This window comes from Parathielavia appendiculata (assembly GCF_033297405.1).
Source record: "Parathielavia appendiculata strain CBS 731.68 unplaced genomic scaffold N657scaffold_4, whole genome shotgun sequence".
NCBI classification, from domain to species: Eukaryota; Fungi; Ascomycota; class Sordariomycetes; order Sordariales; family Chaetomiaceae; genus Parathielavia; species Parathielavia appendiculata.
In genome coordinates this window covers 618,577-645,111 of record NW_026944223.1, presented here as the reverse complement: position 1 = coordinate 645,111, position 26,535 = coordinate 618,577, and the positions used below count along the sequence as shown (strand labels likewise).

The 26,535-nt window shown below is 57.5% G+C and overlaps 8 protein-coding genes across 8 annotated transcripts; 3 read left to right on the top strand and 5 right to left on the bottom strand.

Moving 5' to 3' along the window:
- Positions 1 to 552: 552 nt before the first annotated feature.
- Positions 553 to 2,681, bottom strand: N657DRAFT_570466 (uncharacterized protein; the record flags this gene model as incomplete). Its single annotated transcript, XM_062788734.1, has 4 exons — positions 553 to 1,244; positions 1,303 to 1,553; positions 1,610 to 1,906; positions 2,089 to 2,681. The coding sequence occupies 4 exons, from the start codon at positions 2,679 to 2,681 to the stop codon at positions 553 to 555; spliced, it is 1,833 nt and encodes a 610-aa protein (XP_062648679.1).
- Positions 2,682 to 5,083: 2,402 nt separating this feature from the next.
- Positions 5,084 to 6,784, top strand: N657DRAFT_632845 (uncharacterized protein; the record flags this gene model as incomplete). The annotated part of the gene is made up of 2 exons (XM_062791168.1): positions 5,084 to 5,828; positions 5,883 to 6,784. The coding sequence occupies 2 exons, from the start codon at positions 5,084 to 5,086 to the stop codon at positions 6,782 to 6,784; spliced, it is 1,647 nt and encodes a 548-aa protein (XP_062648678.1).
- An 856-nt stretch (positions 6,785 to 7,640) lies between these two features.
- N657DRAFT_670778 (uncharacterized protein) lies at positions 7,641 to 13,623 on the top strand. The gene is made up of 2 exons (XM_062795564.1): positions 7,641 to 8,033; positions 8,237 to 13,623. The coding sequence occupies exons 1-2, from the start codon at positions 7,998 to 8,000 to the stop codon at positions 13,313 to 13,315; spliced, it is 5,115 nt and encodes a 1,704-aa protein (XP_062648677.1). The 5' UTR covers positions 7,641 to 7,997; the 3' UTR covers positions 13,316 to 13,623.
- A 778-nt stretch (positions 13,624 to 14,401) lies between these two features.
- Positions 14,402 to 16,756, bottom strand: N657DRAFT_338250 (uncharacterized protein). Its single transcript, XM_062786889.1, has one exon. It carries the CDS (start codon positions 16,409 to 16,411, stop codon positions 14,552 to 14,554), a length of 1,860 nt encoding a protein of 619 aa, XP_062648676.1. The 5' UTR covers positions 16,412 to 16,756; the 3' UTR covers positions 14,402 to 14,551.
- Positions 16,757 to 19,854: 3,098 nt separating this feature from the next.
- N657DRAFT_643664 (NAD(P)-binding protein) lies at positions 19,855 to 21,839 on the bottom strand. Its single transcript, XM_062792603.1, has 7 exons — positions 21,280 to 21,839; positions 21,175 to 21,222; positions 21,033 to 21,102; positions 20,706 to 20,934; positions 20,429 to 20,508; positions 20,245 to 20,361; positions 19,855 to 20,160 (listed from the first exon to the last, which is right to left on the bottom strand). Exons 1-7 carry the CDS (start codon positions 21,608 to 21,610, stop codon positions 19,980 to 19,982), a joined length of 1,056 nt encoding a protein of 351 aa, XP_062648675.1. The 5' UTR covers positions 21,611 to 21,839; the 3' UTR covers positions 19,855 to 19,979.
- N657DRAFT_338298 (uncharacterized protein) lies at positions 21,706 to 22,189 on the bottom strand. The gene has a single exon (XM_062786890.1). It carries the CDS (start codon positions 22,056 to 22,058, stop codon positions 21,801 to 21,803), a length of 258 nt encoding a protein of 85 aa, XP_062648674.1. The 5' UTR covers positions 22,059 to 22,189; the 3' UTR covers positions 21,706 to 21,800.
- A 123-nt stretch (positions 22,190 to 22,312) lies between these two features.
- Positions 22,313 to 24,290, bottom strand: N657DRAFT_615987 (carboxyl transferase; the record flags this gene model as incomplete). The annotated part of the gene is made up of 3 exons (XM_062790485.1): positions 23,599 to 24,290; positions 22,507 to 23,542; positions 22,313 to 22,435 (listed from the first exon to the last, which is right to left on the bottom strand). The coding sequence occupies exons 1-3, from the start codon at positions 24,177 to 24,179 to the stop codon at positions 22,313 to 22,315; spliced, it is 1,740 nt and encodes a 579-aa protein (XP_062648673.1). The 5' UTR covers positions 24,180 to 24,290.
- A 166-nt stretch (positions 24,291 to 24,456) lies between these two features.
- N657DRAFT_615984 (acyl-CoA dehydrogenase NM domain-like protein) lies at positions 24,457 to 26,306 on the top strand. The gene has a single exon (XM_062790484.1). The coding sequence runs from the start codon at positions 24,572 to 24,574 to the stop codon at positions 25,904 to 25,906; it is 1,335 nt and encodes a 444-aa protein (XP_062648672.1). The 5' UTR covers positions 24,457 to 24,571; the 3' UTR covers positions 25,907 to 26,306.
- The last annotated feature ends 229 nt before the right edge of the window (positions 26,307 to 26,535 follow it).

Below are 26,535 nucleotides of genomic sequence, written 5' to 3'. Positions count from 1 at the left end.
AAGTCTATGGAATCGTAAGGGCCGCTAGGACTACAGTGGCATCTGTGTTGGCACGGAATTGCTGCGGGAGACAGAAGGGCAGTGTACTTTGTGGGTTGGTGTTCAACGGCTGTGGCGGACCAGCCGACCCATCCGATACCTACCGACATCGTACTATATTCATTATTGTACAGGTACAGTCTCGGAACAAGGACAACATACAGGGGATTCGATCCCTACATCCCGCCGAACCCAAGCGCCGCCCTCAAAAGGGGTAATACTTGATCCTCAAATCCGCGGGAACCGCCGTCCTTATATTAACCCCATCATTCCTGTCCGCTATTCACGCAAATCCCTAGTAGAACCATATTGACGTGCTGTCCGCTGAGAAGTAGCAATGAAGCAAGATGTGCATAGCCGAGCGGCATTGAATGCATGCCCTCTTCGCAACCAGAACGCCTCTCCCTAGTCAAGAATGCCCTCGGAACGCCATCAATGCAAAGAAACCGAACCTCAAAACATCCCATGTCCCATAAATACACAACACCCGACAGGAGAATTACCGGACCGTTACTAGTTGGCGTACTGTTGTTGCCACTTGACCAGTCGCCGAGTCAAAGTGTCCATCATCTCCATGCAGCCGAGTTCTTTGAAGTCTTTCTCTAGCCGAGCGTCTCCGTCGCCTGCCGGTGCCGGCACTGGGGCATCACTGATGGCCCCGCTTGGGGGTTTTTTCGCAGCGGCCGCTGAGCCGTCACCGGTGCTATTCACTGCCCCGGCCGCAGGCCCTGTGACCGACTCGCCGGCGAGTTCCACTTGCGTTCGCGAGATGAAATCCAGCAGTGCAGCTGCCCTTCTTTTCATATCGTTCATGGTGATCTTGCTGCTCATTCCGCCTTTTGATTTGGGGTTTGCTTTGACGCTGCTGTCTCCGCCAAATTTCCCACCTCCCGAGGTTATATGATCCTCCTTTTGAATGTCACGCGACTGAGACCGGGGGGGAGATTCGTCCTCGTTGGTATCCCGATCGCGGGTAGACTGATTGCGGCCTCTCCTTTTATGTGACCTTTTTTTGTCGGCTTTGCCTTGGGCCGTAATCGTGGGCGGCGTATCTGGCGCCGAGTTGGAAGTAGGCGGCGGTTCTGCCGCGGCTGGAGGTCGGACGACCTCTGCAGCCGTCGCAGTCACCGCAGTCGAGGTCCCGGCAGCGTGCGCCGTCTTGTTTGCAGCCGCCCGGGCCGCCAAGGGCGCTTCTTCTGAAGGATCTGGATCTGTTCCGCTGTGAGCGAAGAACCACTTGAACGAAAAACGGTGATACCATACCCTCAGCTCGCCGACGGTCGGCTCTCCCTTTCCGCTTGTTCGCAGTCTCAGCCCGTTGCCGTTCTCGCTCCTCCCTCTCCGATGCTTTCTCGGAGCGTTGATTCCGTGCAGTCGCCGCACTACGCGATTTCGATTTCGACGCCCCGCTACGGCCGGCAAGTTCGGCCTCGTCTGAGTCCTCATCGTTCTTGTCTGAGGAGGGCGACGCTGATCGAGAACTCGTTTTCTGGCGCTTCATGGTCTCCACTTTTCTGCGAAATGTGAGCTGGACAGTTCACATCTGGAGTCGGGTACCTAGGAGGCCTACTCTTGACTGTCGCTTCTTCCACGCTTCAGTCTCCTACTCCCACTCTCCACCTGCTCAGGAAGGGCATCTTGCTTGCTGGCTTCAATTGCCCGTAGTAAAGCCTCCGTTTCGTCGTACCCGGCTTCTCTGCTGTTCAACGTCGATCGTCTCTTCGAGGTCTGACTTGCGGACGCTGTTCTCCCGTTTCGAGTCTCTTTCTCTTTGGTGGGAGAGCGGGCAGTGTCCTTCTGGAGAGATGCCGCTCTTGACGCCGTTCGCGCGTGTCGCCTAAGCGGGAGATAATGCGAATATACGCTTCTGCGAGCCATGTCGTTAGCTTGCTGAATCAAGTCGACCTCCGATCCCAGGTTTCATCAAAAGGAGGGGCCGCATGAGACATGATCGCCAGTACACCGCCCATGCTGAACCATGCAGGCGACCGTTCAGCCCCAAACAGGGGCGCAAGTCATGTCGCTGGCCAACGAGAAAGGGAGAATTACCCGTTGCTTGCCGTCCATAGTTTGTGCAAGTCCTGGCGACACTGCTCGCAAAAGTATTCCTCTGGACTCGATTCTTCAGTCATGATTCCCACACAGCCACCATGCTGCCAGACCTTGCAGATGTCGCACTGCACAAACAATCCGGCCGTATCGTCGGTGGGATCAGCTGAAAAGAACGGGTCAAGGCCAAAGGCATGCTTAAAGCCGTGCTTCGAGTCTTCGTCAAGCGGCGGCGGACCCTGGTACTCGTCGTTGCCGCAGACGCAGCGTACAGCTTCGTCCTCTTCCTGAGCATCGCCGTCACCGCTCGCCATGTTGACTGCCTCGACTTTGCTTCCAGCTCTTTCTCGTTCCTCAGCTTGTCCCCTAGTCCGACGGCGCGTGCCGAACGGGTCCTCGGCGGTGATTGTATCTTCTGGGGGCTCCGACGAAAGCGAACCGGTAGAGTTCGATTTTTGCGGCGAAGCGCCTTTGTTGAAGTACCTGGAGCTGCGCTCAGGACGGCCCGAGACGCTCGAGGCAGATGAGGAGATCTGCGACTGGGAGGGGTTGGCTCGCGCCCTCGACGACCTCCGGGGATCTGTGCCTGCCATTGTTTGTATCCAATGCCGCAGTGACTAGGACAGAACGTGGCTCAGAATAGCAGAAGCAAGCGCGGGACGCAGCGTACCTGCGCTTTCAGGCAGTGACCGGAGTGGATCCCGGACAACCAGCGCTCAGAATGGTGCTGATTGAGAGTAAGGTAAGGTATGCGGGCTGCGGGCACTCGATAAGATAGCCCTCAAAGTAGCCCGATCTTGCTGTGGAAGTGCCGTGAGTGCGTTCTCGCGGCGGAATTGGCGTGTTGGTTTCCTCGTCCAGCAGAATGCCGGCAGCCGGAGTGAGCGCGGTTGAGCAGAGTACGCGCGCCGAATCAGACTTCGAGCTGGTAAGCCAGCAGTGTGTGTATTTCTTGTGTTATCGTTAAATAAGAAAGCCCAATTGTAAAGCAAAGCGCTGACGGCGTCAGGGCGGAAGAGGGACGGGGCAGGCTGGTTTGGTCGGGTGACGGCGGCATGGGACGACTCGACTCAATGTGGCAGCTTCGGCCAATGGGTAAAGGTTTGTGCGGAATTCGTGCTGGGTCAATCTCGATGAAAGACCACGATATACTCGACAAGATACATGGACGAGGGGGACGGATCCGAGTTGTGACCGGAAGGGAGGATTGGAGAGCAAACGAGGGCGTCGAGGATGAGGCAGGACGTCGAAACTGTAGCGTTTCGCGAGGTTAAGAGCTTGGTGCTCGGATGAAATCCACAACCTGTCTGAGCGAATGGGAGCTTGCTTTCATGACGAGAAGTATAGCTAGAGGCAACTATTGTCGATTGAACAACTAGTTGCGGAAAGGGTTGGTGGGATGACGGAGGAGCGGATGGGGACGGAGGGTTGTCAAGTAGGAGCGCTTTGGACCGGGCGCTTTTCTCCAACAAGCGAGCGCGCAAACCACGATTTTTGGCAGACGCTCTCTCGCTCCCGCCTGTCGCTTGGTGCGGGGAGCCGACACGACCATTTCCAGAAGTTCGTGGGTCCGGCTCCGGACGCTGTTCTTTCACGTAGCTCGCACTGTACGACTAGTGGTATCACCCTTCTTTTGGATATCCATCTGGACGGCGTACGGAATCGCGATCATGGAAGCGGCAAGGAGAGGGACTTTGGCAAACGAGGATTGAAATGATGTCCGCGTGGAAAGCCGTCTACGCTTGTGCCTGGCGCTGAAGATGTGATCACATCTGGATTGAGCGTTGTACGGAGTATGGCTGCAGATTTGCGAGGGGAAACTCGAACAATGGTTCGCCTGGTAAGTTACCGTTCTCGGCCCCACCTTGTAAGGGGCATTCGGAGCAACTTCGGTTCAATCAGTCACTTAGGTAAGGTAACGAACGACCTGAGGGGTCGGGCTCGGGGTTTCCACCGCATCAACAGCGGTCGGCTTAGGTAAGGTGATTCCATCTCGGCCAGTGCAGTCGATTGCCAGCACCTGAACAACGTGCCTCCACTGCTGCCACAACCCATCATAGGCCCTAGAGTCACCGGCTCCCTTGCACCAGAATTGCTTTTCTTTGCCGCAAAACATCCCACCGGCTCCTCAAACCTATTTGCAACGGTTCGACGCAAAGCTGGATTAGACCTTAGACTGAGCGGAAAAGGTGGGCTGTTCTCCGCTGGCCGACCCAAACTCGGTCCGGCCCCCCTGGATCCCATCCCCGGCTCTCCGTGGCCAGTTGGGCCGCTTCGGCCACTTCACTGACTGTACCGTGAGCTTGGATGGGTGCTTGGGAATTCTGTGGTCTCCTTCAGGCTTCCAGTGCTCTTTGGATCTCATTGTCGTCGTTTGAGTAAAGAGTGGGAAAAGAAGGCTGACGTGGATTCGTACAGGAGAGGGCCAAGAACAATTCCCGTTTGGATTCCGGGTTTCGCTCCCACGCACGATACAGCGGCGGCTTGTGACAACGTCGAGAACTCGGACAAGAAGACGGTGGAAGTTCTCACACTTGCACCTGATAGGGTGCAGTTGCGGCAACCGGCGAAGAGGTGATCTGAGAGGCGGACCCGCATTGTGCAGTTCTCGAGCTGCCTGCTGCTGTTCTGAGATTTTTTGGGTACTATGAGGCTTCGATGGGTACGTCTGCCTGATCGCACCTTCTCCTGCACCCATTCTCTCGGCAAGAGTAATCCGCCTGCAAAGTTGAACACACTGCGACTGCCACCTGCATTCCCACAACACAAAATCACTTCTGCCACTCGCAGCAGCGGCCGGACAGCCCTGCCAGCTTTGCAGCACCTTCCTGCCAAAATGCTGTGCTTGGGGTCTATTCCTGCCCTGTTTGCGGGGAACAAAGCAGTGGCCATCATCACGATCCTCCTCGCGTTGGCATCTGCCATTCTGGCCTTCACTTGGAAGCTAACCCGTCGCCACTCAGCACCTCGATTAGCACACGACCAGGGTCTCAAAATGGCTAATGACACTCCGTCGTCACTATTCCCAAACCGACCCATTCGGCCTTTGCCTAGGCGGCGGCTAAAAGAGCGGCTGTCTCCCGAGGTTGCGGACTCGATCCAGTATCCTCCCCTCCCGCAGACCTCGACGTCGTTGTTTTCGTACCCCTACCCTTTGGCCGACGAGCAGCATGATGCCGGCTCGGCGTCTGGGCGTGATTCGGGGTCATACCTCGAGCCGCGGCAGCCGCGCATGAATGGGGCTGGAAACCAGTATAAAGGAGACGATGTTACGCCCAGAGGGGCCGCTGAGGCTGCTCCACAACATGCGAGCCTTGTCGCCCGACCAAAAACAGAGCATGGACGATACGTCGACTTCCTTCCGCTCCCCTCGGCGGCGTCCTCGGCTGACGGATACGATCCTTTCGAGAACACTAACAACAAGAAACGGAAGATCCCGACTGCCGGGGACTCTGCGCTGGCTCACGCTATTAGCGATTCCGCCGGCGCAACCGGTTCCCTTGCAAACGGGAACAAGTCGGCAGAGGGCCAAGGCGACGAACTGACTCCAACTCCAACACCTTACTACGGTTCTGGAAACAATCAGGCGTCAAGTGTCCACAATGTTCCCGGGCCGGGCAGGGGAAGATTCGGGCGGCCTAGGAGCGGGAAAAACCCACTGCGGCCCTTGTACGACCCAACTACCAGCTGGGCTTCGAGGGCCAACCGGTTACGCTCGGGTACAGTGCTTCATGTAACAAGTACGTGGACATGAATCAGGATTCTGGGGTTTACATGGCTGACATGGTTTGAAGGTGAGAGCACCGGCATCATCTCGAATGCCATCGCCAATGCGGAAAAGCTTCCGCCTCACCAAGGTCAGGAGAATACCAGTCTCCTGCACCAGTCTTCGACCAAGCGCAGTCCGGCCTCGACCCAGTTCACCTTCACCTGTGACTCCCAGGTCCCTGGCTCTCTAGCTTGGCCTGGCTCAGACCGGAGGACGGGCATATCGCAAAACCAGACGGCGGCAGCGAGTCAGGGCAAGGAAAATTGGGATCACGCCTCGCAACCGACGCAGACAGGGCATCCTGCTCCTGCGGTTCCTCCGGCCATGGACGCCGGAACGAAAGAAGCTCCATCGAAAGGTGGACTTGGGCCCCAAAACCAGCATCGTGCGCCCCAGCAGAAGACATCCCGTCGAAGCGCTGCCAAAGAGTACGCGGCTGCTGCTAAGGCGCGTCGTCGGGAAACTCAGCTGTACAACAAGCGCCACCCGCCTAAACCTGAAGATGTTTGGATTTGCCATTTTTGCGAATATGAGTGGATCTTTGGACACCCGCCCCAAGCTCTGGTTCGGGCGTACGAGATTAAGGAGCGAAAGCAGCGGCAGCTGGAGGAACAGCGGAGAGCTCAGTGGGAGAGAATGAAGAAGGGAAAGCACAAGGGCAAGAAGAATAGCAAACTTCCGGCCAAGAACAGCAACACAGCACACGACGGACACCATCATGTTGACGACCGTGGAGTCTCGGGCGACCGCTACGACGACGGGGCGCAAGGGGACGAGTACTACGATGACGAGTATTATGAGGACGAGGAGTACGACGCCGAAGAAGATGTACCCCCTGAGCGAGGTCCCGGAGGCGACGGCCGACACGGTCACGTTCCGGCCCATCTAGACGTTCACTCGGGCATCCACGATGGAGGAGGGACGTAGCTGGGGTCAACCAGCTTCGCTGGTAAGGAGTTTCGGATGCTTGAGCAGCCATTGCATTTCCAGCCGGCACGTATAAAAGCATCAGCACCTTGTATCGCTTGGCACGTCCAAGGGGAGTGGATGAGCGAATATCAGATTTAGGGGGACGACTTTGGATGGAAAGGCCTTTCGTCTTGTGTCTGAGACATTCCGTGGCAGTACTGTCGGCTGGGTACCGGACAGTGGGCGGATGTTGAGCGGATGTTCCTCCGAGGGCGGTTGGTGTGCGCTACATCCTCTCTGGCGTTCCCGCTCCACACATACCGTCAGATTCTCCCATCAGCGCCCATCCTCGAACCTCGTTTTGTTTATCTCCTCTCAACCGCTCCACCTTCACCCGAATCCAGCGCTACAACCTCGGACGTTTCCCAGGGCTCACCCGACTCAGAAAAAAGCGAAATACTGCATTAAGAGCTGAGGCAAACGGAGTGTCCAGGTCTCCTCGCCGTTCCCCGGCTACTTTTGGCCGCTGAGGACAGTGCATGTTGAGATAGGCTGCCTTACGTATAGCGAATGTCATGAACACGCACTCAAGCGTTCCTCGACTTGGTACTTGTACCCGACTTCTTGAACCTTGGGAGCAAACACACACTATCTCGGAACACTAACTCTGTTCGAGAGCAGCCAATGTAGTTGGGCCTCTTAGAAGCAGCTATGCTACGTCCAGTGGTATAGTAAGTACAGTACATGCCACAGCACCGAGTTAAGACGGTTGAGCAAAGATGTCAGCTTCCGATGTGCTCGTCTCAAGGTCGGTACTGTACCCTGACTGTGTACTAGTATGTTAATACGAGGTACTAACGTGCCTAATCCGTGTAATCCCACGTATGGCCCTATTGACTGGCGTTCAACCCAGATACACGGTTGGCAGACACCCTTGACCTAACATGACTTACCCAAGGCAGCTTAGCGTCGCGGAAATCAGGGCCCAGTTTCGAACCTCATGCACGAATCAAGACAGCCGGGGTCCTCTGTCTCGCTGTGCCGCGTCGTGTCAACCTCCCATTCATTTGCCCAACACAGTTTTCTTTACCCATCTCGAAGCGATTCCTATCCTACTATTTTCCGTTTCACTTGGCTACTTGAGGAACTTTCGATTATTCTGGCCCATTCCTTATGAACCGCCCAACGAGGTAGCCACAACACGCCCGGGCCGGCCGAATATTCTGCAAGGATGTTTGGCTCCCGAAGACATCGCCCACCGAATCCAGTATGTCGTCATTGTTATCCGTACCTTCCAGTCGTCCCATTCAATGCCTTGTCTGGGGTCCATCCCATCATTTGTTTGTTACTGGACATGCATTATGGAACTGCTAGTGTGAATTGATTTGATCAATTCAATCACCTGGGCAATAGGTATTGCGCAAATCCACCACGACAGGATGCTGACAGGCCATGCGACGCTCTCAACAGCCACTTACCGCGGCGACCGCGGATCCGAATGCTGCTACCGCTGCGGCTGCCGTCTTCAAGCGCCATGAACCGAATTCTTCCTTGTCGGCTGCCGCCGCCGCCGCCGCCCTGCGCGCGAGACCGACGACACCAACCCGCGTAGCCGATGTCCAGACGAAGCGGACATTGCGCCGGAGCGCATCTGTCGCGTCGGCAAGCACTGCCTCGGACTATGTCCACGACAGGCCACGCCTGCACAGGCGCGGCAGTAGCAGCTCGATGACCGAGCGAACGTTCCGTACACCCAGCCCTCACCGGCCCAGCAGCAGCGGCTTTGGCCAGCGCCGAGCTCAGCCTGTCCGGGACGATATGCCTCCGGTCCCAGCACTGCCAAGAAAAAACATGGACGCGGCGTCTAGGCAAGGGGTTGCTCAGCAGGAGAATCGCCATCGGAAGGCAAGCAGTCTGGGAGTGGGCAGCACCCCTGTACGCGTTGCATCCCAGAAACTGGCGTCCGGGGAGGCGCCGTCCTGGTTTGGCGCGGCGAAGTTGGGAGACCTTGGGAACGTTCGTAGAACTGATCCAGCCATGGCGAGTCCCCCGTCAAGCCCGCTGCAGGTATTCACAGGGGATGAGGAGCTACCTGAAGCAGCTAGGCCGGGCAGTCAAGCCTCATCCATCAATTTCTCCTACCCGATACGGACAAGGCGAGGCTCCTCAACCGCCGTCTCGACGGCTGATGAGTACGACGCGACTCAGATGCCCGCCCACACAGGCCAGGTGCATCCACATGTTCAAGACCAGGAGGAGCCAGCAAGAGCAGCACAGTTCAGGAATCAGCCAAGAGTGCAGTCGATTTCACCATCCGCAGGCAAACCGCCTGCTTCTACCCTTTCAGACCAATCCTTGGTTTATGATCCCAACTCGAGGAGGATGGTGCCACGAGCAAATCTGCTAGTTGCCCAGCAGGCGGTCATTGACGCCACGCAAGCAGCAATGCGCCGCAAGAAGAAGAAAAGGCTCCCCCAGAGGGCCGGATCGCATCTGGCGGCGGGTACAATGGGTCGCGCCAGGATCGCAATCCCCAGTTCCGCACCGGCAGCGAAGATCGCACCACATGGCGGAGCAGCACAGGCTCAGCTATCGCGACAAGCTCAGACAACGCCGCACAAGGAGCCGGCGCCGGCCAAAGAGGCGCTAGTGCGTGCTGAAGAGCCTGCAGTCGAAGAGGCCACTACTTCACCGACAGTAGACGCAAACAGATCTGAGCAGCAACACCCTCAGCAAGCCACAGAGCTTCCCCGAAACATCGCTCCGGCGGTATCGAACGCGGCGCAGTTCGTGGTAAGAAGACAGCCGTCTGTGGTTCGGGAAGAGCCAGAACCAGAGGACTCTGGAAACGAGAGGCCGACACAAAAACTCCCCTCTGCCTTGGACGCAGTTCCCGGCCGGCGGACAATGCAAGTCGGGGCTGGGCTCGAGGCCCATTCACCCCCATCGACAACCATGCCGCCAAACGGTCTCTTGGAGAACCTTGCTGTGATTGGAGTCGACCAGAAACCCAAGACCGGCTCAGTCCATGTCTCGGAGGACGGGAAGCCACAGCCCGGTGCTACAGAACATGGGTGGGACGCGCGTGTTTTGCGGGACCGAACTCATTCGAACAGTCCTGCCCGGCAAGCGCATTTCGGCCCTGTTCAGGATAATTTGACTGTCAAGCACTCCCCGCCGCCTCGGTCAATATCCCCGCGAAAGTCAGCCATGAAACACACGAGCTCGCCCCGTGCTGCGTCGCCCTCCGACGACACGTCCGAAGCTTCGGGGAATGCCAGCCAGGAGCCCCTTATAGCGCGCAGAAAGTCTGTACGCGTTAGTTTCGATGAATGCGCCCTCGGAGCGGCGGCCGACTCGGTCTCTGCAAGCGGAAACAACGCGCGCCCGGCCTCCAGTCCTTTGCACGGCAACCGCCAGAACTGGCTCGCCAACGTCAGCCGTAACCAGGACTTGTCATCATTTGACGATGATGCCGTGATGAAGCCGCGGCCGGCTCTGCCTAGTTTCGGCAGCGTGAGGGATAGGAAGCCTCGGGATATCAGTCCCGACCTTTCCGAGAGGCCATTGGTTCGGCCCAAGGGCGAGACGCGATACCCGCCGGCATTGCTCCCCAATCCTCCGTTGGGCTCGAGCAACGACCATGCTCTTGGCGCTGTTTTGTCGAAAGAACAGGCGAGACCCACGGAAGGAAACGTGCATGCGGAAGGGACGCCGAGGAATAGGGAGCCATTGCCTCCAGTAGTGACCAGTGTTGAAGGCACCGGTTACTTCACTGATACCTCAGACAACAGCTCCGTTTTCAGTTCCGAGTTCGAGCAGCCCGAGGCTTTGAGTCCCAAACCAGCACCAGAACCGCGTTCAAGGCCAATCGTGGAACCACAAAGCGAGGTGCACAAAACGCCTGTCAATGGTTTGGCGGGCCATTCCATCCGCGATATCGTCCCTGTTAAGGTCACCATGGAACCCAAGCCGTCTATGGAGCCACAGGTCCCCGCCATCTCCGTTTCCCAGCAGACACCTCCAACCGCGGAGGACAAGTCACCCACGCATTCCTATATGGATGTGCCCGGCCGGTTTCCAGAGGACGAATCAGATCAGTCTGCCGCGTCGGCTGCGGATACAATTCCACAGGTCAGAATCCTTAATACATCAGCTGAAGTCTCGCAACAGGGCAACCCGCCGTCTGCGGCTGAAACCAGCCAGCCTACTGTCGTGGGTGACTTTAGCGATTCTGAGAGCGAGGTCTACAGCGATGCCTACGAAGACCTCTCGGAAATTGAAGGAGACGGCTTTCAGTCGCTTAACGCTGTGGTCGAGAGCCCGCTACAGAAAAGCCCCCGACTGTCTTCCCAAGCTGGGCCGGCCGCCTGCAGGGACGCTGCGCGCCACAAGTCTCCTGGGGAACTTCCTAAGTTTCAGACTCAGTTGTCATCCGCCACGACCGCCGTCGAGACGCAGCCTGCAGGAAGCCCTGAGGACGATTGGGAGAGAGCAAAGGCCTGGTGGCGGAGCTTGACGTCGGAGAAGCGAGCGGAGCTGGAGAGGGAGGCAATAGAAGAGGCGGTCGTAAAGGCAGACAGGAACGAACCACCGCCTGAAGCGGAAGTCAACAAGAAAAAGACGGTCGAACGAAGTGTTTCTGAAACCAGAGTGCTGGCCGCCCACATGGCGCAGCGCACATCGGCAAAACAAGAGCAGGAGAGAGCAGCAAATCCGCACCGCAGCTGCATGGTCAAGCCCGGCGAACAGTGGACTAGGAAGAACAAAAGGGATATCCCGCCAATGCGGAAGACGATGCGCGGCGAGCCACAGCACCACGTCAGGGTCAAATCCCCCGAGGGGTCGCTTTTACGCAAGTCAATGCGGCCGAGCGGCCCCTCAGGTCCTAGCAGCGATGCTCCCGTACGTCCTGGAGATCAAGCAACATCCAAGCGTCCAGTGCCGTCCCCTCTGGTTGCCGCTGTTCCGGCAAGGCCAAAACACGGTCGGTCAGCCACACAAGTGGAGGCCATCTCTCATTGGGATGACTCTCTCCGTCCTTCCATGGCGAGGCGGGGTTCTTCGGGAAGTGAAAGCAGCTTCAAGCGTTCCCGAACTGCCAGAGACCAAGGCGTCGGGTTCCGCAGCTCAATGAGGCCAACTTCTCCCCCATCCGTCCATGGCGATGCACGCTATTCCAGAAGGTTCTCACTAAGGGCGCTCTCCCCAACCGGCCCCGAGCCCAGGCAGACTGCTGATCATTCTTTGGCCGGCATTTCTGAGAACACCCACATGCGCACAACCTTGCGCGATCAATTCGCAGCAAGGAAGAGTTCCGGCGGCATACGCATTCCAAGCTTCAATCTCTCGTACGGCGGGGGAAAGAAGCACGGCTCAAAGACGTCTGAAAACAAAGGTCCTGGCTCTCGCTTCTCCAGCCGGTTCGCCGACTCGAGTGATGAAGAAGGCCCTGGGCCTTTGTCTAGCTTCCGCAGCCGCTTTGAAGACTCGAGCGACGATGAGCCCGTGATGCCGGTTCCTGCCCCACTTTCGATCCCAGCATCGACGTCTACCTCGTATGCGGCCACCGGCGGCGTAGGAGGACACCATTTGAGAAAGGAAAGCTCCATCGCGAGCACCGCCCTGCCTGAGGAACTAGAAGATTCCGAAGAGACCCAGGAGCACGGAGAAGCGGCGGCGGCAGAAACCAGAAGCGGGCTGCCTGCCTTCGTGGCGACGGTAGATACCAGTCTCCGAAGCACACGGTCCGGTATGGGCCAGTTCCCGGACTCGCAGACCGCGCCGCTGTCGGTCTCCGGGGCTGCTGACAGCAGCAACAAGACTGACAACAACAAGAAGATACGCGCCCCGAGACGGAACAGCATCATGTCGATGCTGCGCCACCGGAAAAAGGATAGTTCTGCCGGAAAGATTGGCCGCCCGGAGATCCGCGAGAGTGCCGCGCGCCAAGATACCCGGCTCGAGCGGAGCGTCGGCCAACTCGAGCAGATCAGGAGTCAGGGCAGCGGTGAAGAAGGGGACGTTGCGGACGAGGCGGTGCCGTCGCCGTCACCGTCACCGTCGCCGAAAAGCCCGCGCCTGCAAAAGCGGGGGGGTAACAAGAGGGGCAGCAGCTCGGGGGTTGCAGCGATGTCGAAGACGACGACGGCGGCGGCGACGCCCGAATCCGGAATGGGCATGCCCGCTCCCACTCCCACGGTTGGTGCTGCCCCACCACGAGGCCATGATAATGACGTCCTCGTGGGCGGCAATAACAGAGAAGAAGACGACAAGTTCAAGGAGGACGCCTCTAATCCGGCGGCGGCGCAGCTCAGGCGGTCGAGCACGTCAGGGAATCTGGGCACTAGGACGCTCAGTGGCGCGTTCTTGCAGCTGCATTCCCACCACCTCCACCACCACCACCGTAGGGCGCCGTCCATTTCCGGCTTGGAGGCGGCGCCGGCGAGCGTGGAGGGGTCGGTGGCGGGTAGTATGGAGGTTTCCTCGTCGACGACGAGGAAGAAACGGTTTGGGACGCTGAGGAGAATGTTCGGAATTAGTGATTAGAGGAAATAATGGGATGATGGAGTGGTTGGCGGTCTTTTGTGGGTGAGCTAGGGATAATAAGTGGTATTGGGGTACCATGAGGAAAACTTACACGAGGAAGGATGGGGTCCGAAGATGGGATTTGGGGCATTCGGAATGGAGCAACCGAAAATTCAGAGCAAGCAAGCGGTCGTTTAGCGCGCATATACCCGGAGCTGGAGCATAAAGTTTGGATTTGGGATTGTCGTTTGAAATTGGTTTTGGGATGGATGTATGCTAGCTACAAAGAGCCATGTTAAATGAATCGTACAACACTGGTGGTGAAACCGGCGCATATGAGACGGGATTAACTAGGGCTATCGGCTACTTGTGGTATTTCACTCATTAATGGGAACGAGCAGACTTGAACTTGTGTAGTGGTTCGACTCTTTGTTTGTATACCAACGCCAACCGGTTGCGTTCTTGGAAAGACCGAGTCTGGATATTAGGCAAATGTAGCTCAATGTTTCATTTCCGGAATACGTCTATAAACTCAACCTACATTTTACCGCACTCTTCTTGAGTATATGTCGGTCAGTCAATCAGTCAGTCAGCCTTCATCCATTTCTTCATTCGATATGCAGTTGGCCGCGACATAATCCTTCTGCCACGACTCCATATGCAAGCTTCACGCTTATCAATGGCACACATCGTGACTAACAAGCACCGTGATGTTTTGCTACAGTGATGTTTTCCGCGGATCCTGCCCATCCTCCCATCGAGCCACAACCCCCGATCTCCGCGATCTGGGAGCTGCAGGTGTGTTACACTCGCGTCGTCCGTGACCAGGGCCTTGGGACGTGGGGGCCCACACCTCCCTCCAGGTTTCAGAAACAGAATCCATGGCGGTACAACAAAATAGAAGAACAAAACACATTGATGAATCACACGGCAAGGCAAAGACGAGGAAGTATACATCTCTCACTGTCAGCTTAGTGTAAGATGGGCTCTGCACCAAAGGTATTTGTAGATATCCTCCTCCTAAAAGATGAGACGCAGATACAAATACCATGATCTACCCGAAATGGCCACCGAGGTCCAAACAACCTGTGCAAACGATTCGGGGTCCAGAGCTTTTGGGACATGCAAACAAAGAGGCCTCCAAACAATGGGGGGTATGGAGCCAGTTGTTCGCTCCGAAGACGCCAAAGGCTATGCAGATAGTGGGTTCCGACATCATCGTGACATTGCCCTTTCAGAGTGTCCCAATGCCCTACCCTAAATGCCCGTTTTCTTGTTATTCAGCCACATGTCTTCACCATTCACCGGCTTCCCACGCTTCAGGAGCAAAGTCAGTTCACTCCTTGATCGCCCAAACGGTATAGGCGGTGCCGGATTTGGGGCCGTTGGTTTGAACTTTTGACTGAGGACCGAGGATGACTGCTGCGAGCCAAGGAGTACCCCATCGGGGACGTCCTTGGCTCCTGGGACGACCGGTGCCAAGGTAAGGGTCTCCGAGTCGAACTGGCCCCGAGCGGTGGTGGTGACGGCTGCAACGCTGCTTGTGGCTCGCGACGGAAGGAGTGCCACACCAAGCTCCCGGATCCGTCGCGGGCCTTCAGGATGGGTGGAGCGGGAACGGACCGTAGGGGCCGCTCTCTGTCGAGATCTGCCGTCGTCTACAAATCCTGCAACTGGGGGAGGACCGGCTTGCGAGGGAAATCCTCGAGGTAGTTGGAGATAGTCTGGTGAGCCTCCAGCCGCCTGTCGAGATCGACCAGAATCCCTCACGTCCCATGTAGATCTTCGTTGCGGACCGATAAAGTGCATCTGCTGCGCCGCTGCTGGCTCGTCTTCGAGACCGTTGGCCTGGGTGGGTAAGTTCTGAGCAGGCGGCTGCTTGCTCGTTGCCGTTTTTGCTGGACGTTTCCCGGCAGCCTTTTCACTGAGCAGGAAATCGCTAGTCTGGGACGATAGAGGGCTGGGTCCAAGAAGCTGTGAGGCCGTCGGTGTTGATCGTTTGGATCCGGAGCGTTGTGAGGCAGTAACAAAGCCTGCCACACGAGGGCCGGATTCCGACCCCGTAGACGAATGCGAACTTTTTCTGCGTATTGCCGTGGGCCTCCTCCTTGATGCTGCTGTATTAGCCACAATCTTCCGCCCAGTGACCGTTGAAGGTCTCGCCAACCTAGGAGGCGGTATTGCTGGGGGTTGCACGTCCGCCTCGGACACGGCTGGCGTCGGGTTTGGAGGTGTTGGTGCAGTTGCTGGGGGCGAAGGGGCGCCTAATACAGGTAAAGCGGTCGCAGGAGAGCAACCCTGAATTTGCTTCACTGATGGGGGTAACGGTAGAGGAGGCATTTCCGGTGCCGCTGCCGATATGCCGGCGCGGGAGACTTCGCCCTCATTGATAACCTCATCACTCGAGGCAGGCGGCGACGCGAATCGTGCAGTGGGTCGGGGGCCCGATGAAGAAGGCCCTCTCGACTTCTTCAAGATAGGGTGCGGTGGCGGCGGCCTTGCAGAGGAAGGAGTCGGTTCCTTTTTGCCACCGGACGAGCCAGGTTCTAGTCCTGAGCCATCGTGTAGGGACCGAGGGTTTGAAGGTTCCTGGTCCCGGACACGTGGTTTCTCTGAGCGAGATGTCTCGGAGTGAATCAGCACTTTGATGTACCCTCCAACATCCAAGACATAGCTTACCTTTGAGCGCGTGAAGTGATCCGCAGGTGACGGCAGCGGCACAAACGTGGGACCGTTCGAGAACTCCTCAAACAACTTGGCGAGGGTCGGTCCACTGAGATATCGAAGCCTGTCACTCCCCCAGACGTGCCACCAAAAGTTCTCTAGGCGAAAAGCGCTAGGGTCAAAGAGCCTTCGAAAGGTGGTAGTATAGGCTGAGAAATCCATGTTAGTCCGTGTGTTGTCCGAGTCCTTGTGCAGTGGGCTGTTCCAAATACCGTTCCAGTACTGCTTTATTTTCTCCGGAGGAACCACAGGATAGCTCGCTATTTCAGCGTAGATTTCCTGGGTGTTCTCGAACAATCCTCTAGGCATCACCGTCTCCATTTTCGCGATAACCAGCACTGGGCTGGACAACCAAGGCGGGCTGGCGGAGAGTCGGTGCTTCGCAGTTCCCATGCGACCATGGCCTGTCCAGGACGAGCGAGCAGTACAGTCCGAGCCGTTATCAGAGCCAACGGCAAAGCAGACATGTGCCCTGAGCCCGAGAACAGTTGCTCAAGAGCGGCTGGAAAGCTGAAACGGCGAACACCAAACCGGCCGTGATCTGGACATCGACCGTTGTTAGAATCTAACTTGTCAGTAAGAAACAATGGTCCGCCCGAAGCTCCGCCAATGGAGGTGGGATTGCCGCTCGGTGTGTGAGGTAGGGCATGGCACTTCCAGCACGAAGAAAAAGTGTGGGGTTTGAGGACTAAGAGCGAGGAGGGAGCAGCTGGTGGACGCGACCACGTCACCGAACTAGCCGCCTGGGCGAAGGACACCGGTAAGGCGGTAGTCCTACAGTTTCTGTGTCGGAAGCTCTGCTGGCATCGGTTCAAGGAATGATCCGGAGAGGCTTGGGCAGAACAGGGAGGGTGCAACCCACGAAGCTCCGGCTCGCCAACAACAGGAGATTCGCGTTTTCGCACAGAGCTGCGTGAGTGGGACACGACGATGCATCATAGCTTTTAGGAGCCGTGATTTCCTGCGTTGGCTGGCGAAGGGTAGGGAGGAAAGAGAAGGTGCTCTCTGTCAGGCACTTACACGGAGGAGACGGCTTGACCGCTCGCTGTGTGGAGTATCAACGCTCACCGCCGTCCTCGTGAATGGAAGTTGGTCGCCGGCCGCATTCAGGTCTGAGGGTCAGGTTGGACAAGGCGAACGCCGAGGTAGGCCCATGCCCGGAGAATCCCGTAGTGCTTGATCGTTGCCGTCTTGACGAGCGAGTGTCCCCGGCGCCGAGGAAACCGAAGCACTTCCAGGTTGAAGTTTACTTGACTTTTTCCGTTCATCATGTCCCCTGAGAGGGGGCCAGAGGAGATGATAGATGCCGAGGGAATGACATGGATGGACCTGGAGAAGGAACAGCAGCGGCTGCTGCCCTGGGTGAACTGCTCGTCAGGAAGGTAAGATACACAAAAGACAGCGGGTAGGTACCTTCCAGCCTCGTCTCAACTGCCCTGGTGACCGACACTGGCAAAGGTACAGGGGCCAGGGTGTTGCGGAGTTCGTCCAAAATTAGCGCTCCTCTGGGGATCCTTGGTGGTTTCTGTGGGGTGTTTCGGGTCCAGTGCCAGGGGGGCTGTCAGGCGGCGATCCAGTGACTGTCGTGGTCTCCTCAGCTTACCTTGTGTGATCCTTTGAATCGAAATTGGCGTCACCGATGAATAGCATCTCCCGGACTGCAGCGGCTTGTTGAAATCGAGTTGTCTACGGATCCGTAGAAACGCCATTAACTACATCGGCTGTAGCGTGATAATCGCCTTCCAGGGTGTGCCCGACACTAAAGTATTTGAGTCCAACGAAATGGAACCAGCCGCTGATCGCTGTTGCTTTTTCCCGAACTTCGAAACCGACGACATCCCATGCTTCCAAATTGTAAAATTCCTCACCACGGGACCTGTTGCACCTCCGCATTGGCGACACACTGGCGACAGTCACCTGACGGCAATCAAGGCACGTGTATTCAAAGGGGTGACACCTGAGTCGAGCACAGACCGTTGGCATCCCTTGCCTGGTTCCCGTTTCCTTCGCTTTCGCCTTCCCGTGCGACTCAGCTCTCGGTGATTCTCGCACGAACCGCCCCGTCACGAGTTCAGCTGCCTTCGCAACCATGCATGAGCGTGCATGTCTGCCACATCACAACCACATCAATAACGCGTTGTAACACTGTGTTCCGGAATGTCGTTCACCATTCCCGCGCAAATCGACGGATCCGGTCGGCGCCGCAGACATGCCCCCGCACCCCACGTCCCTGCTTTTGCGGGGGCGGGGCTGACAACTGACCGTGTTGCTCCGTTGTCCAACTGCTGGGCTATTCCGGGCTTGTAGGTGAACCACAGAAGCGCCGCTGGCCAGTTGTCATTGATGCTGCGTGGATGTTTTGCCCTCCCAGATCGTCGAGCTTCCCCCGGCGCAACCGGCGCGGGGCGGACCTTCACAACGTTGAAGACAACAGGTCATGGACCACACAAGTCACCTTGAAAGATACCTGATTGGCCCACGGCACAAGAGCCACGTTGAGGTATAGATTCAGAGTCCAACTTGAACCAGGACCAGATGGACCATGCGCGCCGAGTCTAAGGTATCTTACCCTCGATACCTCACCGATATGGCTCTGCATCAGACAAGACGATTCAGGTACCTTACTGAAGGAGTGACAAGGGCGGAACGCTACACGTAGGTATGTCGGCCTCAGAATGTGGAATGAAGCTGGATGCTTATACTGCATCCCCTTCGCTGAGCATGGCAGTCTCAGATGCCGAAACACCCGGTCTGCCTCTGGAACCACATAGAGATGGGATCACCGTGCCTGGTGTCCCGCTGTTGTGAGGTGGCGGCCGGCCGGACCAGCACTTTTTGTGGCTGGTGGTTTTGCGCTGCTGGTTAGCTGGCTCGCCGCTCTCAAAACACTAGCTCTAGCACTCCCCGAAGGGCTGAGCATACCTTGTGGATGGTATAGCCTTCAGCTCGGCCGCCAGCGGTGGAGGTGACACCAAGATTCCGCACAGCTGGAGGTGTTTTGCTCGTCCCACCGAAGAACATATCTGTTCCTTTGGAAGTCACATATGCATGATATGATCGGCAAGCCTCTAGCCACACCCACATAAGTAAAGGTATGTACACATCCTGGTGCGCCAGAATGTGTACAGACTCTGTGGCGCCCTGGAAGACGGGATGAATAGGATACTCTATACGCACACAAACCAGTGTGTACAATACATGCCGGGTCACAGCGCGCCACCTGCTCGTTAGGTAATGATCTCAGATATCACGGTGGCATCAGGGCAACAAGCGGCGGAACGGAAGAGCCCGTGTTGTCACCGCACACGCCCGAGTCGGCAGCAGCGGAAGCACCTCCACAAAAGAAAGGCAAGCGGCTGAACAGAGGACACAGGGCCAAGCTGCGGGGACCAATTCCCGGCGATGTTCTGCTTATATCTCATTCCAGGGTCTGTATTCGATGACTTGTGACATCCGACAGGCAGCTGAAGTCTGCATGTCGGTGTGATGGTCGCCGCAACCCACACACTATCGGCACTTGCAAGTGGAGGGTGCCCAATACCCGGCGTTCTGAGACCCAATACTGTGGGAAAAGAGACGTGGGGGTGCTCCGACGTGAGATGTGATAGACGGCTACGATGGCGGCGCACCAACAGTAGGAGTGGCCATCCTCCGAGGCCTCGGAAGACGTACCCATCAGCCAAATGCTACACACCTTTTCTAGATTTGCTAAAAGCCTTGGCCAGGGATGAAAGCTTAGCCCCGACGCCACTGTCAGAAAGGCAAGCGGAAAGACACCGGACAAAACAAAGGTTCAGAGACACATTCACTCAACACATTGCGCGAGGGAAAGTCAACGTCGTATATACCGCTGCGCTTTCCTGTAACAACGTCTGTGCTAGAATCTTCCAGGGACGTCGGTCTCTGTCTTTAAATAGACAGAACTGGCACTCTTCGACTGCCGTAGTAAGCCCAACGCTGCTTATATGATGGTGTAGCCACCGTCAACACGCAGATCCGCGCCGGTCACGTATCCGGACGCATCCGAGAGCAAGAATGTCACGGGACCCATGAGGTCCTCGGGCGAGCCCATACGTCCCTGTGGGATGCGCGAGGTCCACTCTCTCTTGAGATCCGGCTTGTCGTCGAGGATCTTTTTGGTCCTGTTTTGAAGCTGTTAGCCCACCCCGTCCATGATTGCGCGCCCTGGCAAATGTAGCAACAGGGCGCCCGGCTCGGTGACTTACAGAGCGGTAAGCATGTAACCTGGCGAGATACAGTTCACCCGGATGCCGGCGTTAGCCCACTCGACGCTCAGCGAGGCGCAGAGGTGTCGGACGGCGGCTTTGGAGGCGTTGTACGGGCTGGAATCACACTGTGTTAATTATGGTGGTCCAGGGTAGAGGGCATTGAGGCATGACTGCAACGTACGCTTGTGGCTGAGGGACGTTCACAATGGTACCGCTCATGCTCCCGATGAAGACCATGCTACCCTTGGCATTTCTCTCCATCTAAGTGCGAGGTGTCAGCAGAGATCAAGCACGACTTCTTGTTAGTGGCAGCGGAAAAGCAATAACAGCCGATGCCTCTGTATCAGCCGCCCTTCAACTGCCCGTTTTCATTTTCCCATTCCCCATTTCCCCGACCTCTCCCCCCAAAGAAGGGACCTCGTAAACCGGAGCGGGAAGAAACACAGAGAGAAACATACCAAGTGCCGGGCCACGGCCGTGGCAAACAGATAGGTCCCATCGACATTGACCGCCCACAGCTTGCGCATGCGGTCGACCGGGTACTCGACAGCCTCAAAGTTCTCGGTGAAGCCGGCCGAGGTTACGAGGTTGTCGATCTTGCCGTGCGCTGCGACAATCTCGGCGACGCAGGCGTCGACGCTCGCAGGATTTGAGACATCGGCGTAGTGGGCTGTCACTTTGGGCAGTCTTTTCAGAAGCCAAATCCCGTCGGTGAGTTGTTGGTCGGACCAGCTAACGGTGGATTGTACAGGGAGTGGCAAGGAGGGAAATAGAAGAGGACGGACCTTTTCGCGTCGGGATGGTCCCTTCGGTATGTGTCGACTATGTTCTGCGCTTGGCGGGCTGCTTCTTCCTCTTGATTTGGTGTGAGTGATCGTATCAAGGTGACCAGTAGGCAGTACTTCACTTTGAAGGTCAAAGACATACTGTTGAGGTCGACGATGGCCAAATCCGCCCCGCTAATGACCATTCCCTCTATGACAACATGTTACCTTCTTAGCCTCTTTGGTTGAAACGACCATGATGACTTACGGCCCATCACCAACCCCAGCCCTCTCGCCCCTCCTGTGACCACGCCAACTTTGCCCTGCAAGGAGAAAGTCGCCAGCGTAGGGAAGACGTGGGTCCCGGCCCGCCCCGCGCCGGCTACAGGCTCGGAGGGAGGAGGTTCTATGGTTGTTTGCGCATTGTTTGCTCTGCTGTCGTTGTCTTGCCGCCGCACAGCCGGAAGCGTGTGGAACCGGGCGGTTGCCAGGACGGACGGAGGACGGGCTCGGAGATGGGTGGGTATCGAAGCGGGGCCGGGCCCGATCCGGGCGACGGGGGCCCGCCCAACAGCACGGAGGACCCGCGGGACAGACATTCCGTCTATGACTCTGTATTTATTTCGCGTCGTAAGCGTCACTGTAAAATTAAACTACTCAGAGATGGTTCTGTCTATTTTTTCCCTCCCCAATTGGACGGGTGACCTCGACTTGTTTATCTGCTCGACAACTCGCCATTGAGCCCCGCTGATGGTGTCACGAGGACGCTGCCTTGGAAGCTAGTGGATATCATAGCAGAGACAGACAGGGTTGTCGACAAGGTGGGGAGGATGAAAATGCAGGAAAGGAGCACCGAGATCGGAAAAAAAAAAAAGGTAAAAATAAAACATGAGTAACGTAAGTGAGAGATAATATCAACTTTGAGCATAGGAGGGTGCGAAAGCGATGCCAGATCATGATAATCCCGGGACGGTGTGCAGCGAGGTGCAGGGCCTGGACTTGTTCGGTTTCTGAAGACCACAAAAGAAAGCAGAGACTTCCTTTCATCCTCCAGCAGCCCCTCCGAAGTTCAGGCCAAGCAAACGGGGTCTCTACGGATCATATCGCCAGCCTCAAGAATGGACCTTTCATGGCCCACCAACCTATGACGGCAGGCATCAACGGCATGCACCTGTGTAGGCAGGCCCGTTGCAGATCACAGCACCGCATTGCTGGTTAGTCACATCTGCCTGTCTCAAAATTATGAATGAAGGATTTATTACTAGACACAGATGGTATGCAACATGCGCGCTCGCTATGTTTTACATCCTGAAAACGCCAAACTTGGTCTGTCCTGGGGCAACCACATTTCGGCCGCCCATGGCCGCGTTCAAGCCCAGACCCAGATACTGCCGTGTGTGCGCCGGTGGGATAACGCCATCGTCCTGAACATCATGTTAGCGAAAGAGGTGGGGTTCAATGCTTCGCAAGAGTGTGAGGGGAAGAGGCAACTCACCCACAACCGCGCCGACGAGAAAACACAGTCGCTCTCCTTCTCAATCCTCTCCTTCAAGCCCGTGTCGACCTTTTGCCCGACCGTCTCCATGACGCTCGCCAGCTGCTCGCCGCCCATGACACCGATTCTCGCGTTCGGCCACATCCACAGGAACCGCGGCGAATACGCCCGCCCGCACATGCCGTAGTTCCCCGCGCCATAGCTGCCGCCCACGACGACGGTAAACTTGGGCACGTCGGCGCACGCCACGGCCGTGACCAGCTTTGCGCCGTTCTTGGCAATGCCCTCGCGCTCGGCGTCCTTGCCCACCATGAAGCCGCTAATGTTCTGCAGAAACACGAGCGGGATGCCACGCTGGGCGCACAGCTCGATGAAGTGCGCCCCCTTGAGCGCCGAGCTGCTGATGAGGATGCCGTTGTTGGCGACGATGCCTACGCGGTGGCCGTAGATGCTCGCGAACCCCGTCACGAGCGTGGTGCCGTAGTCGCGCTTAAACTCGGCAAAGGCAGAGCCGTCGACGACGCGGGCAATCACCTCGTGGATGGGTAGTGGTTTACGAAGGTTAGTGGAGGCGATACCGAGGAGCTCGGAGGGGTCGTAGAGAGGCTCCGAAAAGCTGGCCGTCGCCGAGGTGGACTGGTTTGGCCAATTCAGGTTGCTGATAGAGCGGCGCGCCAGCACAATAGCATGCGCGTCGTCAACGGCGAGGTAGTCGGTCACGCCGGAGACCGAAGAATGCATTCTGCCGCCGCCGAGCTCCTCCGGGCTGACAACCTCGCCAGTTGCTGCCTTGACGAGCGGCGGGCCGGCAAGAAAGATGTGGCCCTGATCTTGCACGATGATGCTCTCGTCGCTCATGGCGGGGACGTATGCGCCGCCGGCTGTGCAGGGGCCCATGACGACTGCGATTTGGGGTATCCCAGCGGCCGACATGCGCGCCTGGTTGAAGAAGATGCGGCCAAAGTGTTCGCGATCGGGAAAGACATCTGCCTGGTGTGGCAGATTCGCGCCACCAGAGTCGACCAGGTAGATACAACTGTGCCACTTCGGCTTAGCTACAGCTCTGCAATCCCCATTGAAAGAACGACTCACGGCAGTTTATTCTCCTGGGCGACAGCCTGCGCCCGGAGGTGCTTCTTGACGGTGATGGGGTAGTACGTCCCGCCCTTGACTGTGCTGTCGTTTGCGACGATCATGCAGGTGACGCCCTCGACAACACCAACACCGGCGATGACGCCGCCCGCAGGCACCTCGGCCTCGGGGTACAGCTCGTGGCCGGCCAGCGGCGACAGCTCAAGGAACGTGGTTCCGGGGTCAATGAGGGCCGTAACGCGATCCCGGGGCAACATCTTCTTGCGGGCCAGGTGCTTTTCCCTCGCCTTTGCCGGGCCGCCCTGCTGCACTTTCCGCGTCAGCTCGTCCAGTCGGGCCATGGCCTCGCCCATGAGGCGCTCGTTTTCCTTGAATTCATCTGAGCTTGTGTCGACATTGCTCTTGATGACAGATATAGCGCCCGCTTGGTGCGGCGTGTTGAAGGTGGCAACCGTTCGTCTCGCCGTCGCGGAGCTAGGGAGGACGGGACGGCTGGCCCGCAGCGGCCGTGAGTGCGTGCACTGGCGGCCCAGTTGCCGGGACAGGAGCAGCATCTCTCGTGATGGTGTTGACAATGACATTCTGGACGATCAGTTGGCACTGCGACCGCAGTTCAACACACGAAGGAGACAGAGAGAACTGAGGTGAAGAAGCTGTACAATTGCACGATCTGGGGAAGCGGCCTAGTATTGTACATACTGTGACGTCTAAACCCCGAAAGCTGGGGAAGGCAGGGGTTTGCTACCTGGGACGGCCCGAAGCAAACCGGCGGAAGCCGAACCCCCTGTCACCTGGGCGCCAGCGATGTCATCGCGCTGAGATGCCCCTTGCACATGCCATTTATGCGACCAGGGGAAGCGTCGGCTTAAGTGACGGAGGGACATGGGACAAATAACACTGGCCATCGGCGGCCAAAACCAGACGAACTTTATCTTTTCTGCCTGTACTTGAATCTCCCAAGTCAATCAGCAACATGTCAGCCTCGACGATCTCACGAGCGTTGAGACACGCAACGAGACCAAACGGCGCAACAAGCCCGTTCCGGCAATTCGGCATTGGCCCTACACCGAGAGCATCGACACCAGCGCTCGCCTTCTTGCGCCAACAAGAACGCCATGCCTCGTCCAAGCACCCCAAAGGCTTCGAGCCGCCATCTCCTGGCGATCTCGCGCAGCTGCGCGAGACTGTGCGAGAGTTTACTCGCCGCGAGCTGACCGAGGAGGTCGCCGCGGCAACCGACAAAAACAACAACTTCCCCCCGGACATGTGGCACAAGCTGGGCGAGGCGGGCTTCCTGGGCATCACGGCCGACGAGGACGTGGGCGGGATGGCCATGGGCTACCAGGCGCACTGCGTCGTCATGGAGGAGCTGTCGCGCGCGAGCGGGTCCATCGCCCTGAGCTACGCCGCCCACTCGCAGCTGTGCGTCAACCAGCTGCAGCTCAACGGCTCGCCCGAGCAGAAACACAAGTACCTACCGGACCTCATCGCCGGCAACAAGGTCGGCGCGCTGGCTATGTCCGAGTCCGGGTCGGGCAGCGACGTCGTCAGCATGCGCACGCGCGCAAAAAAGGTTGACGGCGGCTACGTGCTCAACGGCTCCAAGATGTGGATCACTAACGGGCCGGACGCCGACCTGGTCGTCGTATACGCCAAGACGGTCCCCGACGGCGGGTCCAAGGGCATCACAGCGTTCCTGGTCGAGACCAAGTCCCCCGGTTTCGCGTGCCTGCGCAAGCTCGACAAGATGGGCATGCGCGGCAGCAACACGGGCGAGCTGGTGTTTGAGGACGTGTTCGTACCCGACGAGAACGTGCTCGGCGCCGTCAACGGCGGCGTGCGCGTGCTGATGGAAGGGCTCGACCTCGAGCGGCTGGTGCTCTCGGCGGGACCGCTCGGCCTGATGCAGGCCGCGCTCGACGTCGCGCTGCCCTACGCCCACACGCGCAAACAGTTCGGCACGCCCATCGCTCAGTTCCAGTTCATGCAGGGCAAGTTGGCCGACATGTACACCAAGCTGCAGGCCTCGCGGGCGTATACCTACGCGACGGCCCGGGCGGTGGACGAGGAGGGACTCATCAGGACGCAGGACTGCGCCGGGGCGATTCTCTACGCCGCCGAGCGGGCGACGGAGTGCGCACTGGATGCCATCCAGATCCTGGGCGGGATGGGCTATGTCGAGGAGATGCCGGCTTCGCGTATCATGCGGGATGCCAAGCTGTATGAGATTGGCGCCGGGACGTCCGAGGTCCGGCGCATGGTCATTGGGCGGGCTTTCAACAAGGAGTATGCTCATCTGTCTAGCTAGCCCCGTCAAGATAAAACCTGCATTCGATCGATCACCCTTCACACGTGAACTCTTTCGCTCCGGGGATGGCGTTGTCCCACTTTTTGGCGGCTCGAGATGCAAGATGCATGAGAAAGAAGCAGGCGATCCTTCCGATCTGACCGGCGGCCGGATTATCTAGCCAGGAAAGAGGATAAACGTGTCTGGTGCTGTGGAGTTCGCAGTTGATGTTCCCGTGCTTGCAGCGTGGGAGAGCAATGGCCACTGGCCGAGACCCCTTCTGTGAAAGGTCACGTCGATGTTGTGCCGCTGTATAGCCAATATCCTGCCACCGTCGTACTCTCGCAGTTAACTTGTTGATAGTTTGCGCGCCCCATTTCTTTCTGGCACTGCAGCTACCAGTGTGGGAAATTGTCGAGACCGACGTGAGATACACCTACCTTACCTTTCTCTCCCTGACCCCCACGCTCACCCGCGATTGCATATATGGCAGTGCAACCTCGGTGTAGAAAATCATGCGCCTCGCCTCCCGTCCCGATCAAGGTTACCTCCCGCTCGCGATATTGCATTTTTTTCCCCATCATTTCCGCCACAAGCGGCCGTCCCGCCATGGCAAACCTGAACTTTCCCCCTTCCTCCAAGTTTGCTTT